We start from the raw sequence: 18,005 nt of genomic DNA on the forward strand, positions 1-18,005 counted from the left end.
GCCCAGCTAATGTTTTTGTATTTTTAGTAGATACAGGGTTTTGCCATGTTGACCATGCTGGCCTGATCAAGAGATGGATAACTCTAGTGATCCATCTGCCTCAGCCTCCCACAATCTTTCTTTTTCCTTCCCTTTTCTTTCTCCACACATCCCTGACTAATTTAATCCACTTTTATGGCTACTCAGTTTCCTTTACCCCAGTCTGCATCTCTCTCCTGAAGCACAGCCAGAAACAGATAGGGATTTTTCACTGAAGTCTCAAAGATCCAGTGTACGTTCGCTCTTCTCAAACTTGCCTCCCAATGTGCCCAGCTGTGGGAAGAACAACAACAACAAAACAAAAAAAAAAAAACCCAACATTCTTCACTAGTTGCTCACACTAGAAGCCCGCTTGACTATTCTTTTGCTCAATAGCCAATCAACCACCAAATCTCTTTTAACTGTCCTGAAGATCCCTATTCTCACTGCCTTCTCCAGCTGCTTTGATAATATCCTAGACCACGCCACTCTCTTCTCTCATCTAAATGACTGTAGCATCCTCCTCTCAGGTCTTTTTTCTTCCAGTCTTACTTTCCTCCAATTCATTGTTTACAGCATAGCCAGAGAGATAATTTAATAACACAAATCTCATTATCACCCTGCCTTCTAGACCTTTCAGCACCATCTCATTGTCCTAACTGAGCTGGGTAAGACCTGCACACCGGGGCACTTGCTTTCCTCTGCAGCATCTTTAAACACCTGTCCTTCCTCTGCCGCCCACTCCTGCCATGGGTGACCTCTTTCAGTTCTTCCACAGAGCCACCTGTCCATTCAGGGCCTTTCCGCAGGCTGCTCCCGGGGGCTTAACGACTGCCTTCCTGTTGGCCAACCGCTAAATTCTTCTCAACCTAAATCCTGCTCATTCTTTAGGTCTTAGTATACATTCCTCTAAAGTGCCTTTCTAAGCCCTAGATCAGGCAAGCCTTATTTCTGTGTGCTGTCAGAGTACTTTCTACTTGCGCTAGCAAAACAATTTAAATTATTGATCTGCATTCCTTGTTGTCCTGTAAGGTCTGGAAACAAGAACCACATTTGTCATCTTGTATGAATGAGTGAATGAGAGAACAAAAAACTGTTGTTCTGGTGTGTATTGTTGCTATTGTTCATTTGTTCATTTCTTCCTTCATCAATTCATACAGTGAGTGTTGACTTGGACACGTGCTTTATGCTGGCTGCTATGCTAAACATGAGAACACAACCCAGAATAAGACAGATACGGGCCTTGCTCCTTTAGAGCTTAGGGTGGAGGAGACAGACAAAGAAATACATGGTTGGTAGGATGCTCATAAGTTCCATAAAGATAATAAAATAGAAGCATTTAGAATAAATAGGGGGTAATAGTAAATAGACTGGCCAGGGAAGGCCAATTTGAGGAGGTAAATTTTAACTACAACTTTGAATAATGAGAGGAAGCCAATCATACAAGGATTAGAAGGAAGATGACTCCAGGCACATGAAATGGTTGCTGTGGCGTTAAAGCAGCTGTGATAGGAGAAAAAAGGGAAGGCCAGCATGGTTACTGAAGTGAGATAGGAAAGGAGTGGTGTGAGGTCATGGAAGACTTTGTACTCCAAGAACAAAAGTTTGGATTTTACTCTAAGTTGGGCTTATTTCTAGTTCAAGATATATGCTGTACTTGCACTCTAACGAAGCCAAGATGTACCAGGAAAACAGCCACTTGAGTTTCAAAGGGACGTAGGTAGACTTGAGCCAGACATCCTTGATCCGGTAGAAAATCATGTAACACTATTGCAATCAGTGGCAAGAATATGTACTGATTTTACACGATAGGGTATATTTTCTTAAAGTTGCTAAGGAATGTTTTATATGTCACATACCATAAACTTATATGCAAGTACAGTACTGACCATCATGATTGCTACCTGTTGCCACTGCCCAAATACTACAGACATTTTTTAACTACATTACATAACTATGGGTGCAGAATTTTATTACTTACTAAAGAGTATCATCAGAGAAGGTTTAATCTTGATATACAGTATAAGATCCCCAACATATGATGCTGTGCAGATTGTTGACAAGCTGTGTTTTTAATCATCTTCCATTTGACTGCACTTCTGTGAAAAATGAATCAATAATGCAGAAATCACAGGTTGTTGGGAGGCTCAGATAAGACAATGCATGTGAATGCACTTAAAATTATAAATGTTCTTATAAGGTATACGATATTATTACTGTTGTTGCAATCAACTCTTTTTCTTTAACCAAATACTGATAGTGGTATAAGATTGGATACTGCAAAGACCAGGTATCTTGACCCAGGTGAGAAAATATCCAAGGCCTAAATAACTCTTTTCTCACTAAAGTGTATATTACTTTTCCTTAGCAACTTGCGTAGGCATGGGTTGTTATTGTACATTAATTCATCTTTTCAGCAGATACACATTGAATACCCACACTCTGACAGTTCTTCAGTGGCTCTGGGATAAGGCACCGAATAAGATGGACGCTGTCCTTGACTTTGTGGAACATAAAATCTAGGGGATGATGAGCAGTGAACATATTAGACATAAAACAATAATCACATCTGCTTTTTAAACATGTAACTACTTTTTAAAGGTGCAGTTTATTAAAATACAGGTATATCTCATTTTACTGTGATTTGCTTTACTGTGCTTTGCAGATACTGCTTTATTTTTGTAAGATTTGTGGCAACCCCATCTATGCTGGGCATTGACATCATCATTCAAACAACATGAACTTGCGTTGTGTCTTTGCATCACATTTTGGTAATTCTTGGAATATTTAAATTTTTTATTATTGTGTCTATCATAGTGGTCTGTGATCAGTAATCTTTTTTATTTTTTGAGAAAGAATCTCACTCTGTCGCCCAGGCTGGAGTGCAGTGGTGTGATGCCAGCTCACTGCAGACTAGACCTCCCAGATTCAAGCGATTCTCCTGCCTCAGCCTCCCGTGTAACTGGGATTACGGGTACAGATCACTATGCCTGGCTGATATTTTTGTATTTTTAGTAGAGATGGGGTTTCACCCCGTTGGCCAGGCTGGTCTTGAACTCCTGACCTCAAGTGATCCACCTACCTCAGCCTCCCAAAGTGCTGGGATTACAGGCGTGAGCCATCACGGCCAGCCTGTGATCAGTGATCTTTGATGTTACTCTTGTAGTAGGTTAAGGCACGTCATTACCAACAATATCTTTTGACTTTTTTTATTATAGCCACTGTAATAGGTGTGAGGTGATAGCTCATTGTGGTTTTGATTTCTCTAATGATTAGTGATTTTGAGCATCTTTTCATATACTAGTTAGCCATTTGTATGTTTTCTTTGGGAAAATGTCTATTCTGGTCCTTTGCCCATTGCTAATCAGGCTATTTGTTGCCATTGAGTTGTATGAGTTCCTTATATATTTTAGATATTAACTCCTTATCATATATATTGTTTGTAAATATTTTCTTCCATTCTATAGGCTACCTTTTCATTTTGTTGATTTTTTCTGTTGATGTACAGAAACTTTTCAGTTTGATATAGTTCACTTGTTTTTTATTTTTTTATTTTGTTGCTATACTTTTGGTGTCAAGTCCAAAAAATCATTGTCAAGACCAAAGTCATGAAGCTTTTCCCACATTTTTAAAGGAGTTTTACAGTTTCAGGTCTTATCTTTAAGTCTTAGATCCATTTTGAGTTGTTTCTTTGTGTGTGTATAGTGTAAGGGTCCAATTTCATTCTTTTGCATGTGATGTCCCGTTTTTTCCAACACCATTTACGTAAGAACCTTCTTTCTTCACTGTTTTTTGTTCCTATGCTGACAATTAGTTGAAAAATTTATTTTTTAACTCTCTATTTTGTTCCATTGGTCTTTGTGCCTTTTTATATGCCAGTACCACACTGTTTTGATTACTATAGCTTTGTAATATAATTTGAAATCAGAAGATGTGCTGCCCCCAGCTTTGTTTTTCTTGCTTAAGATTGCTTTGGCTATTCGGGGTCCTTGGTGATTCCATATAAAATTTAAGATTGTTTTTTCTACAACTGCAAAAAAAAAAATGCCTTTGAAATCTTGATGCAGTTGCATTAAGTCTACAGAGAATTCTGGACAGTACAGAGATTTTAACACACATAAATTCCTCTAATCCAAGGGCATGGGATCATTCCATTTATTTTTGTTTTTAATTTTTTTCCTTTGAGTTTTGTAGTTTTCAGTGTACAGATCTTTGACCTCTTTGGTGGTCGGTAGGAAGTAGTATAGCCATTATGGAAAACATTATGAACATTCCTCAAAATATTAAAAATAGAACTACCATATGATCCAAAAATCTCAGTTCTGGGTATATAGGTAAAGGAAATAAAATCACTATCTTGACAAGATATGTGCACCCCCATGTTCATTGCAGCTTTATTCACAATCACCAAGATGTGGAAAAAAACCCAAGTATTCATTGATAGATGGATAAAGAAAATGTGTAGACACTCATGCAAACACCCATGCACACACACACCGAGGAATATGATTTAGCCTTTACAAAGAAGGAATCCTACCATTTGTGACAACCTGGATGAATCTGAAGGGCATTATTCTATGTAAAATAAGCTAAACACAGACAGACAAATATTGCATGATCTCACTTATAAGTGGATTTTTAAAGAAAGTCTAACACATAGTAACAGTAGAATGGTAGTTACCAGAGGATGGGAGGGAGGAAAACAGAAGATAATGGTCAAAGTGTACAAACTTCCAGTTATAGCATGAATAAGTTCTAGAGACCTAATGTAACATATGGCAACTATAGTTAATAATAATGTAGTGTACACTTGAAATTTGCTAAGACAGTAAATACCAAGTATTCTCACTTAAAAGATATGTGAACTGAAGGATATGTCGATTAGCTTCTTTGGAGTAATAGTTTCACAATATATACATATATCAAAATATCACATTGTATATCTTAAATTTATACAATTTTTATTTTTCAATCATACCTCAATAAAGCCGGAGGGTGGGGGAAATAGGGCAAATGCTTATAAAGCTGTCGTGTATCCTGAGTGTCTAGGGGACATATAATAATATTTTTATTTCTTTAAGCCAGCTTTCCTTTGTGTTTGACTTTAAGTCTGTCCTGAATGCTTCTTGCACAGCTACAGTTTCTCAGGCCTGAAGGGATGAGTAGGTCTTGTGGAGGCTGGAGTGGGTCTATGTGATGAATCTGAAGTCAGACTGTTGGAATTTGAATTTCCCCTCCCTGGATTGGCAAATGTGGTTAATAGGCCTTTGACTCAATTTTCTCATCTGCAAAGTTCGGATAACAAATTTTCTTAAGATTAAGTGCAAGGAGATCAGCAACGTGCTTAGTCAGTGCCTGGAACCTTCTGTGTTCTCATTTCATGGAAATTGTGCATGTTACGGTTGTCTCTTCCTGCCTTTCTTCTCCCTTCTTATTCCAGCTGTATGACTTTCTCCAGCCTCCAGCTCTACGGCAGTCTCAGGGAAGTGTGCAGGCTTTTGCATTTTCTGGGGCATGATAGTAGTACAATAGTGAACCTGTATTTGACAGTAGGCTACAAAGGGTTGAGTCTCTGGTGATCTGTCATATTCGCTTACTGCCAGCTTTCTCAGGTGCTAGCAGTTTGTCATTGACTGTCCTTTTGCAAAGCTGAAGAGAAAAGGGGATGGTATTGTTTTCTGAAGAGAAAAGGGGATGGTATGTTTCACATACCTGGAATATGGCAGAAATACTATTTTTGTAAATAAGGCTTGAGTAAGGCAGAAATCTTTTTGTGTGAATAACCATACTAACAAAATGACCACCTAAGACAGAATCTTTCAAACCTCTCTGACCACAATTCACCATAAGAAATATTTTCTATCAGATCCAAGTTCACATGTTTATGCAGATAATCAAAACAGAAATAAAACAGCATGAAACAATACATTCTCTTACTACCTGTAATGCTGTATTTTCTATTCCAGTCACTTCAATGAATTGTCATTCATGGCATTCCATTTTATTCCTTTCCATTCTATGAAAAAAGACCAGCAGTTTGAAAAATACTTATCTACGAGTTTGACGGACCTAAACAAGAGTAGGGATGTGAATAAGAGTAGAGGAGGACATTCTTCAGCTCTACATTTTAAATATTTTTTTAGTAATCATCACTATCTTGTATTTTTAAAAACCAAAGCAAACACAAATTGTTAGGTGAATACTTCTCTAAAGAAAAATATAATTTGTCATTTAGCTCTTACTATGCTTTTTTAGTCTAATTTGGCCTTTTAAGATTTGTAGTCATTTCCGTTTCAACAATATTATGGACCAGATTATCATTAGGGTAGAGGGTCAGTTCCGTGCAGCCAGGAAACCCTGTGTCTGCCCCGGCTTTGTCATTACTCACAGGTTCTCTTGGCCTTCATCTGTGTGAGGGGATAATAATATTGTCGTTCCTATACCAAGGTTCTTTGAGGACCAGCTGGGGTAACACATTTGAAATTGTTTTGTGGCCAGGTGTGGTGGCTCATGTCTGTGATCCCAGCATTTTGGGAGGCCGAGGTAGGCAGATCACTTGAGATCAAGAGTTTTGAAACGAGCCTGGCCAAAATGGTGAAATCCTGTCCCTACCAAAAATATAAAAATTAGCTGGGTGTGGTGGCGGGCACCTGCAGTCCCAACTACTAGGGAAGCTGAAGCAGAATTGCTTGAACCCAGGACGCAGAGGTTGCAGTGAGCTGAGATCGCGCCATTGCACTCCAGCCTGGGTGACAGAGAGAGACTCCATCTCAAAAAAGAAAAAAAGAAAGGAAGAAATTGTTTTGCAAACTAAATCAGTCTTAACAAATATGAAGAATTTGGGGCTCTTAAATTTTACATTTGTAACCCTCCCCTCCTTTTTAAAAAATGATTCCTTCTAGATTTCTCAGCTGAATACACTGATTACACTTTTGCTGGGAGAACTTCCACCTGGAGACAGACAGAAGATCATGACAATTTGTACCATAGATGTCCATGCCAGAGACGTGGTGGCAAAACTTATTTCTCAGAAGGCAAGTTGTTTGTAGAAATTTTATGTATTCATTATTGTTTCCTGAAAGTGATGTTTATTGCCAGAGTAGTTCCAAGAAAGTCATTGTTTTTTGAAAGTTTGTATGTTTTAATTAGTCCTGAAAGATTGTGATTAACTTGGGTGCATTTGATTTTGGTTAGCCAATATATTATCCTGATGAGACTTATTCCAGTGATATCCTAAAAGGTTTTGCCAAGTTAGGAACATCAGATCATCAAAAAAATTTTATCACAATGGAAGAACCATGAGAAATCACTGTGTTCATCTCTCTGTGTGTGACCATCTTGGTCATTGGCCTGTGAGCCTTACCTCTGTGATTTACACAGCCAATAGCAGTAAGATTATGTGTATGTAATTTAAACCATGTCTGTGTGCCTTTGATACATTTCCCCTTGAAGAAAGAGGTGTTGGTCATAATTCTAGGTTGTCACTTGGGTAATCCTTTGTCTCTTCCTTGAACAACTAAATTATTGTCTTGTAAGAAGTTATTTTCTACTTTTTTTAGTATACTAATAACCTTTCTTTTACATATCTTTAAAATGTCTGTGTGTCTTTAAGTGTTGGCAGTGTTTAATGTGAAAGGAGAATTTTGTCATCCTTCTTTCCAAAATAGATTCCTATTTACAAAAGTCAGGAATATGCTTGTCTACTGGGTTACACTTGTTTGGTAGTACTAAAACAAGGCAATTCCTTTCACAATTCGAATGCCTGTATGTATTGTGAAATGTTTCTGTGGTTTTTGTGTTTCTTTTTCTCAATTTATTAAAAGCAAAGTGAGTTTAAATTATTTGTATAAAGTGCAAGAAAATGCTTCTTCATGTAAACCATAAACATACATTAATATTCCTGATCCAGCTTCAGGACCACTAGTGAGTGATATTCTTTAATTGCTAGTCCAAAACTTTTCCTTGCAAAACATCACTTACCATGTGTTCTCATTTTAATAATGAACTGTTGATAACTACTCCTATAATATGGTCTTGTATCTTCTTATATATTTTATTCTGTTTTATAAGTCTGATGATTTGTAGTAGGATAAATTCTGATTTAAAATATGTCCTTTATTTTGTACTAAAAATACTTTTGTCTAATTCCCAACCATCTTATATACATGAATATGCAATGCTGAAACCTATGTAGTCATCAGACAAATTAGTATACAGTAATTTTGGTAAGTTCAACTGATTCTCAAGAAATCCAAGGGTCACATTTATCTTGAAAGAGACAGGGATTTTTAACTGGAAGATGAATAGTTAGGATTGAGTAGATGGGAAAGAATAGCAATGAAAAATACTGTTATTTGATGTGATTAAAAATGAAGCAGAAAATCTCTGTACTAAAAGCAGATTGGTTTTAGACTGAACTTGGTTGAAAGTGTAGTTTATTTATGCCTCTGCAATGCAGAAATTATGGATTATGTGTCATTTAAATATGGATAGTGTATTTTTCCATCTGCCTTCAGTGATGAGTATAAAGTTACAAAATTTATCTAATCCCCTGGGGTGATTCATAAAAGGGGGAAAAAGCATTGCTTGAAGAAATTCATATTGTTTTATATAAAAGTCAGTTTAAAATGAAGATTTATTACATGCATTTTTCTTATTAAGTATTTAACCATGTATGTGCAATTATAATTTGCAATAACATGCAAGAGATTTCCTGTTTGTGAGAATTTTAGAAATAAAATGTGAAGCAGTAGAGTTGATTAGATTAATACTTTGTGGCCCCCAAACTACCAGTGTCCTGCGTGTGATGATTATGCAATGCTTTTAGGTTGTCAGTCCCCAAACTTTTACGTGGCTGTCTCAACTTCGTCACCGATGGGAGGATACCCAGAAACACTGCTTTGTTAATATTTGTGATGCCCAATTCCAGTACTTCTATGAATACTTAGGCAACAGTCCTCGACTGGTGATCACTCCTCTGACTGACAGGTAATAATTCTAAGTTTCCATCCAGATGGGAAAAACCAACCCAAAAGAGTCCCCTAGCTTGAGCAGAGATGTGTGAGAATAAAAAGGAAGGAATGAGAGGAAAACATGAACAAACAATGAACTATGCGAAAGTAGTAGGTAAATTAATAAATAATGTAAGGTAGTGAATGTTGACTTTAGGAAAAGGTGAAGAGAACTGAATTGGAGAAACAGAATTACAGAAGCTGCACAATGCACAAATGATGAAATCATGAGTGGATTAATATGGCTCAAGGAAGCAGTTTTGATTCTGCCCAGTTATCTACAACTAACATTCTGGTATCAGGATCTATCACCACCTCCCTCCACCCCCACAGGATTCCTTTATTGAAAGCATAAAAATAACTAGGAATTACCTGTGTTCAAATTCATATTTGAGGAATTGCATACAGTGAAAGGAAGGGAAGGGGAAGAACAAAGTATTCATTAAATGATTCAACAAGTACTTCTGAAGTACTCTGCTAAGTACTATTCCAGTGTTGAACAGACAGAGTTCCTGCCGTCACAGAGATTACTTTCTAGTAAGTGGGGATAAAGAGAAACAATAAACAAATAAATTAACTAATATAATTATTTTAGGCTGTAATATATGCTATGACAAAAATTTGAAAAAGGTCAGTGTGTTTAAAATTATCTTGAAGGGAGAGGCTACTATTGTGGAGAGCTTGAGCTGGAACCTAAAAAATGAGGAACCAGTTAGGCAGGGATCCTGGGTCAGAAAGTTACAGACAACAGCAAGGACAAAGTTTCCAAGGTGGGGAGACACGTGGCCAGTTCCAGGGATAGAAAGAAAGCCAGTATGGCTCAAGTACTTCAAGGGGGCAAGAGGTTACTATTATTAATAGTTCATTTCCACTTGACTCCAAGTAAATACATACTTAGTCAGAATATTGCAGAGATAAGAATATGTCACATTGAGAGGAATTTCTTTGTTAGTATTCCAATCTCTGCTGACCTGTTTGATGGGAGACAGTGCATTTAATCTTTGGCATTCATGAAGCAGAAATCACACCTCAAGGTCATAGCAGCAGGCCCAATTATCCACTATCACCTAAGTGTAGATAGTTTCAAATGTAAGTCTATAAAGCTGGTTTGCTATGGTAGTCCTGAGAGGCTGGTAGGATTCTCACACTACATTTGTGATTGTTCTTGCACATATTAATCTCATAATTGCAACATTTGTGTATTGTATAGTTTCTATAATTATATCTAATTCAGTTCTAACTTGTCTCTGATTAAAAGTCAGCATTCACTGTCCTCATTAGTTAATTTATGCACTGCTTTCAGTGAGAGGGATTAAAATTGGAGCTTGACAGTGTCACCTGAGAATAGTCAAAACTGCAAATGTGAAGAGTCTACTGTATGCATCCCATTGTCAATAGAGAAGGAGGAAAGGGAAGCCCAGGGTATAGGAGAAAAAGGGAAGAAGCATTTTAAAGTTTATCGTTACGTGAGGCCTGATAGTTTATTAACTTCAAAATTAGAAAAATCACTATGTGGGTTTTTTGGGAGCTAAAAGGAAGATGAATGTTCCTTTTAATAGTGTGAATTGCTTTGGATAAAATGATTCCATTTCCATTTCATTCTTTGAATTATTTCCTAGTTGTTTACATTGACAAAATGATGCCCTTCAAATTCTTCCATTATATTTCATTTAATGCTGACTATCCCTTTGTGAGGTAGGCAGGGGAGACAGTGTCTCCTTCTTCCATATGTGGGCAGGTTCAGAGACTTAAGTCAACTATGTATTGGCTAGGAGGATGCCAGTTAAGCTGCTGTTAGATATTCCAAACAAAACACAATGGCTGAAATAACACAGAAGCGGGTGTCTCACAATCCAGAGGTGAGTGGGACAGCAGTACAGATTGGCAGGTGGTTGACATGCTAAACATGGTTTCCACATGTGTTTTAGCCAGTGAAAAGGGAAAAAGAGTCCAGGTCAAATATCTCCAAGGAAGTGTTCTAAGAATGGCACTAATAGTTTCTGCACATATACCATTGGTTGGAGTTTGGTCACTTGACAACTCCTGAATGGAAGGAAGGCAGGAAATGTAGCCTCTAAACACTGGCTGCCATACGCCTACCCAAAACTTGGAACCACTGGAGAAAATTACAAGGCGAAAATCTCTACTACAAAAAGTACTCTGATTCCTAGTCTGGGAGCCTTTTCACTCATTCATTGTAAGATACGCTTAAACATACAATGGATATAAAATGCAGAAACGCTTTCTGTTTTCATAATTAATCGCTTCTATTTGCATAGTACTTTCAATTTTTTAAGGCATTTACCTTTGGCCTTCTGAATATTTTCCTACAATTAACCTCATTTAATGGAGGAGAAAACTGAGGTGTGTTGATGTCAAAAGACTTATTTAATATTAGCATCTGATGATTGGCAAAGGAGACATTAAGTCTCTCATCTCCTGACCTCCATGTGTGTATCATTTCACTAGACCTGCTGTCTGTACTAAGAGAAAAACAATTTATGCATCGGAGGAAACCCCAGATAAAGAATACAGCCATTTGATGTCCTTGCTATGTGTTTTGTCTTCTTTTATTAGATATTCTTGTTTCATGATTTTCTAAGAACCTCTGAGTCTTTGCTGCAAAAATAAGTATTATGGTAATCTAAGTGCATGTAGCAACACATTCCAAAGGAATTTCTAAAATATATTTAAATACAATAAATTGCCCTTTTTTATTTGCTTTGTATATTGAAATAGGGATATATTATTTGTATGCTATGTATTTATAGACATTACATATTTCTTAATGTATTAAGTAGCAGTTTAATTCAGCCAATGTTTAATTCATTCATCATCTATAACTTCTCTTCTACTTTTCCTTTATAAACAATAGTTTGAGATGTTGTCTGCCGTATTAATAATATCTTTACTTAGAAATATCAGAAATTTAATAGCGGTACAAATCCAGTATTATTGGTATTCAAATACACAGCTCTTAGGAAATGAGATCAATAAACAAAGAAATACATTCTTTTCTAGTATTTTTAGACAGCTAGCCTAAAAATAAATGTGATAGAAAATATTCTGATTCGTTATCGCCTTGAACAAATGAGAAGTATATCAGTATTTGATACTACTGTCACATTCTAGAGCTTCTTAAAATTTTTTCATAATGTATTGCCTCTGATATTTTACGAAAATCTCATATTAGACTCTGATATTTGTGTTTTCTGTTGCTTAAAGGTGTTATATTACTTTAACTCAATCACTTCATCTAACCATGAGTGGGGCTCCTGCTGGCCCAGCGGGTACCGGGAAAACAGAGACCACCAAAGACCTGGGACGTGCCCTTGGCATGATGGTTTATGTATTCAACTGTTCAGAGCAAATGGACTACAAAGTACGTTAGTAACAAAATAATGCATAAAACTGTATTCTATAACGTTATTCCGGATTGGGAATTATTCAGTATAACAGCGTAAAAACCCCTTCTGTTAAATTCTGAGTGCCTCACTTTATCATTTAGTCCATAGGAAATATCTATAAGGGATTGGTGCAGACAGGAGCTTGGGGCTGCTTTGATGAGTTCAACCGAATCTCTGTGGAAGTTCTGTCAGTGGTGGCAGTGCAGGTGAAAATGATTCATGATGCCATCAGAAACAGGAAAAAGAGGTGAGTGCCATGTGGGTTGTCTCTTGTTACAAATAGAAAAGCATGGAGTAATGAAGGCAACCTCCCCTTCACTGTCTATTGCTACCTCTCCCTGTCTCATGAAATAGATAAAGGAAGAGTCTGGTCGATTTGGGGGAATTATTTTGAATGTTCTCCCATTTTTATTAGTGGTTTCTAAGTGTTGAGTACAACCCATGTGTATTACATTACTTTAATCACTTAAAAAACAAACAACTTCTAGGATTGCCCAGACACAGTGACTCACACTTGTAATCCCAGCACTTTGGGAGTTCGAGGCGAGACGATTGTTTGAGCCCAGAAGTTCAACACCAGTCTAGGCAATATAGCGAGACCTGGTGTCTACAAAATAAATAAATTTTAAAACTTAGCCAGACATGGTAGCATATGCCTGTAGTCCCAGTTATTTCTGAGGCTGAGGCAAGAGGACTGCTTGAGCCCAGGAGGTCAAGGCTGCAGTGAGCTGTGTTTGTGCCACCGAGCTCCAGCCTGGGAGACGGAGCAAGACCCTTTCTCCAAAAATCCAAAAGGCTTCTAAGATGCTCATTCCATTGATCAATTATCAGTCCTCATCTTTCTTGACCTCTGGCAGCATCTGATGCAGTTGGTCATTCTCCACTGTGTGATATACTTTCTTCATGTGGGTTGAGGACCACACCTCTCCTACGTCTCTCTCCCCTCACAGCTGCTTCATTGCTGGTTTCTTCTCATCTATAAAATGGGGGAAAGAAGAGTACCTGCCTTATAGACTACTGTGATGATTAAATGCAAAGTACCTGGACAAATGCCTACCACATAGTAAGCACCATATCTGTGTTTGCTATTGTGTTTTATTGTTGTTATTTCCTGGCCAATTCATGTTAGACATTACAGGCCCTTCTTTGGATTTATTTTCTTTATATTTTCTCCCCTTGTTGATTTCAACTAGTCACAGGGCTTTAAAAAACTCTGTCAATGCTGCTGAGTACCAGATGCCCAGGCCTCCTTTCTCCTCATCTCTGGACTGACCTAAACAACTGCCTGGAGCATCACAAGACTCTACTGGAGGTCTCCCAGGCTTCTCATATTTAATATATCAAAAATCAAAATCTTAGTCCTTCTACCAACTCCTCCTTTGCTAGTTATCTCATCCCAATAGATTGTACCTTCATGTTCTTCCAGTAACTTGAGCCAAGACCTTTCAAATTATATTTGAAATCTAAACGCTTCTAAACACGGTACCACACTCCAAAAAGCAAAACACAACTGGCACTTACCTTTGATGGCTTAATTTGAGAAATAAATTAATATAGTATGCAGCACAGTTCTGGCTCTCTTTGTAACATTTTTATCAACAGGGCAATCTTATTTATCTGGCCTACCTGTGCCCCCTTAGTTTTTAGAATATTTTTCTCAGCTAGCTTTCTTGTCCATAGGAACATTTTCAATCTCCCAAGGATTATCTAGCTTCTTGGACTGTGTACCTGTTGTAGAAGTTTCCAGGTTATCAGTAGATACATTTGGATATTTCTGCCTTCTAGAAACTATCTCACTCAGCCCTTCTGCCACATGGACCTTGGGCCCCAGTTTTACATGTTCGGGTGTCTGTTTCCTGACCTGCCCCATCTCTAAGGCCGTGATAGAGAAGCTCAGTTCTTTCTTCTTAGATCTCCAGCTATATTTTTTCTAGCTTTTAGTCAAAATATTTTTACTTGCTGTAACCCAGATGTCATTTGAGGCCATCCTTTCTTATGGAGATTTATGTAACTGATCCATGTACTGATTTCTGAAAATTGCCAAGAATACTCCTTGGTAGTCTCCTCTTGTCTGAATGTCTGTGGGTCTTCTCTCTCCATCTTATTTTAGTCCATATGCAGACAGTTCTGTTCCTTCTCATTTCATGAGCTTATTAAATTCTCTTTACACATGAAGATTTAAGAGATGGGACCATGCCTCGGTTACAAAGCCTTCTAGTGCCTTGCCAGCTCTACCCTCTGGAGGTCCACACCTTTGACCGTGGCTGTCTCTCCTGTGTGCAGTGGGAGAGGAGGCAGTTATCTTGTGGCAAGAGCCACCTCTCTGTGTGTGAGCAGCCCTGTCAGCCTGTCTACCTTCCCTAGGCTGACATTCTGGGAAATGAAGTTTTCTCCATTTTTATCTTGACTATACAAAATCCACCTGCTCCCAATTACCTAGTATCTAAGACACTCTTAGTCCTAAAAACTGTGGTTTCTATCTTCTCTCTTTCATGATGCAGACCCAGCTCCTTAACTGTTTCAGCCCTCCCCTCTCAGCAATGCAAGAGATCAGCCTTATATTTTGTCTCATTTACCCTTATTGGAAAGTTTCCTTCTACCTATCTCTCAATATGGGTCCCATAGCACATTACCATTCATTGCCCTGGCCAGCAACAACCCACTTGGGTCCTCGCAAATCTTTGTGAAAACCTTTCACTATTTCTCCAATGCAAATCTTTCACTGTTTCTCCAATGCCTTTAAGTGACAGTAATAGCATTAGTCATAGCTAACATCTCTTGAGTATTTTCCATATTCTAGGCATTGTACTTTTACCCATTTATATTTATAATCCCTTTAAATCCTTGCATAATCCAATAAGGTGGGTAATATGATTATTATTTTTAGTAGATGAGGGAATTGGAACATAGGATAATCAACTTGCCTAAAGTGATATGGCTGGTATCTGAATACTCACAGTCTGGCTCCAGAGCTATTGTACCTCTTAGTGATATTTAATGGATTTTTCTTGAGTCAGTGGAAGGTATGGAGGGAAAGAGGAAGAGAGAGAAGTTGAAGAAATAGACAAAATTTAAGACTGAACGGGATGTCCCTTTCTCCTCTTTGGGCATTCTCTCTCTATGCAGCATCCCATTCCAGGAATTGCAGCCGTATTGATGTTAAAAATGACATCACCTTCCATTACATGTTAAAATAGTCAAGTCTTTATTTTTATATTCTAGGATTCTAAGGCTATGCTAAAATAAAAAAAGAATACTTCCCATTTTTATAATTCCTCTGGGAAAAGGGAGGGTATTTTTAATAAATATGCTTCAAAACATATTCAAAATATATACGCTTATGAATTTTAAAGAAAATTACACAGAATAAACAGCTTCCTAATAATTTGCATTTTGCAGTGGTTTGCATTTGTCAGTGTGCATTCATATTCAATGAACACATTTAATTTCATCAACATTCTTTTTATGGTAGATTTGCATTTCTTGGGGAAGCTATCGCACTGAAGCCATCAGTTGGAATATTTATTACTATGAACCCGGGTTATGCTGGTCGAACCGAATTACCGGAAAATCTCAAAGCTCTTTTCAGGCAAGTGTTATGCTTTGTGGCTTAGCATCTGGTGCACTCATGCCACCTAATGTTGTTGGTTTGCACTGTTAAGTGATTTGCTTTTGCTTGAAAATTCCTAAGGAAAACCCTGTATTATTTCTTTGGGCTCCTTTTACAGATAGAACTTTCACCACGATAAATTAACCCTTTTGAATTATAAAACCAGGACTCAAAATCAGTATTTAAAAGTTACATGGTATATTTGCATATTTACTGTTAGCTATTTTGTAATATATATTTTTATTATAAACATAATTTTCATAAATTATGAACTATTTGGAAAATATAGAAAAGAATAAAGAAAAAATTACATCACCATCCAGAAATGACGATTGGTATGTTGTCTAGCCTCTTTTATAATTTATATTTTGTGGGATTAAGATGTTACAGTAGGCACGATTTTTCTTTAGTTCTCTTCATTTAATATTTTGACATACATATTTTATTATATTATTAAAAAACCTTTAGAAATGCCTCATTCATAAATGTCTTAACCATTCACTGTTGTCTGTCACGTAGGGTTTCTCTTCCTTTTTTTTATTATAATGAAGTAGCAGACTGTAAACTTCTATTCACATGAAAAATTACTCTTATTTCAGAATAGATTTCTAAATGTAGAATTACTTAAGTGAATGATTAAAATCCCTATTGATGACCTGCTTTTCAAAAGTACTCTGCCAATGTATGCTCTTAGCAGGAGTCTATAAGAGAACACGTGTTACTACATTAGTATCAGTTATGATTCATTTATAATTTAAGTCAACTTCATTCAGGTATCTTTTTTTGGCTCAGTTTTCCAGAAAACTTTGTATTACAATTTTACAGAATTGAAATATGGTTTATGTTTTGTTAGAGAATGAGAGATCAGGTTTAGAGATAAAATTATAAGGTTTATCACCATATCAAGTGATAGTAAAAACATTCAGGTATAATTTAATACGATCAAGTGTACAGTTGGTGAAAGCATAACCACATCAAAGTACAGAATATTTTCATACCCCCAGAAATTCTCTTCTGCCTCTTTGAAGTGAGCCTGCCATACCAATGATGTACTTTCTGTGATCATAGATTAAATTTGTCATTCCTAGAGTTCATGTAAATGAAACCAGACAATATGTACTTATTTGCATCTGGCTTCTTTGAGCATTGTGATTTTGAGATTTATCCAAGTTGTTGAGCGTATCAGTAGTTTGCCCCTCTTTCTCACTGATTAGTATTCTATTATACAGGCCTACTGCAATTTGTTGATCCATTCACTAGTTGATGGACACTTGGGCTGTTTCCAGTTTGGGGCTATTATGAATAAAGCGGCTATGAACATTCATGTGCAATCTTTATATGAACATATATTTTTATTTGGGACAGATATCTATGGCTGGAATTGCTAGTCTGCATGGAAAATGTATGTTTTACTTAAAAGAATCTGCCAGTCTGGTTTCCAAAGTGATTTTACAAGTTTACATCCTCACGATCAATGTATGAGAATTTCTTGTCAAAAATTGATATTATCAGCCTTTTTTATTTTTAGCCAATCTAATAGGTAGGTAGTAGTGTGTCATCATTAGTTTGCATTTCCATGATGGCTAATGATGTTGAGCCTCTTTTACATACTTGTCTATTGCTATACCATCTTTTGTGAAATGCTGTATTCTGCATACAGTTCCTTTGTTAGATACATACATTGCAAATATTTTTTCTCTCAATTTGTGGCTTGCCTTTTCATTTTCTGTGTCCATCAAAGATAGAAGTTTTAAATGTGGTGGAATACAATTTATCAATTTGTTTTTGTTTTTAATATCCTATTCGAGAAAATGTGCTTAGCCCAAGCTTGCAAAAATTTTTAACTATGGTTTATTTTATAAGCTTTGTTATTTTACAGTTTTCTTATGGGTTTTCTCCTTTATTCAATGTGCTGAACTATATTGATTGATTTTCAAAGGCTAAACAGTCCTTCCGTGT

General features: G+C 36.9%; 1 protein-coding gene across 1 annotated transcript in view; it reads left to right on the forward strand.

Moving 5' to 3' along the window:
• DNAH11 (dynein, axonemal, heavy chain 11) overlaps positions 1-18,005 on the forward strand; it is a 384,221-nt gene that overhangs the window by 141,756 nt on the left and 224,460 nt on the right. The window contains exons 31-35 of the mRNA XM_011944208.1: positions 6,921-7,052; positions 8,846-9,006; positions 12,255-12,411; positions 12,538-12,683; positions 15,909-16,025. Of these exons, the coding sequence (XP_011799598.1) occupies positions 6,921-7,052; positions 8,846-9,006; positions 12,255-12,411; positions 12,538-12,683; positions 15,909-16,025 (713 nt within the window). The remainder of the gene's footprint in view (positions 1-6,920; positions 7,053-8,845; positions 9,007-12,254; positions 12,412-12,537; positions 12,684-15,908; positions 16,026-18,005) is intronic.

This window comes from Colobus angolensis, unplaced genomic scaffold (assembly GCF_000951035.1).
Source record: "Colobus angolensis palliatus isolate OR3802 unplaced genomic scaffold, Cang.pa_1.0 Scaffold229, whole genome shotgun sequence".
In the NCBI taxonomy this organism is placed as follows: Eukaryota; Metazoa; Chordata; class Mammalia; order Primates; family Cercopithecidae; genus Colobus; species Colobus angolensis.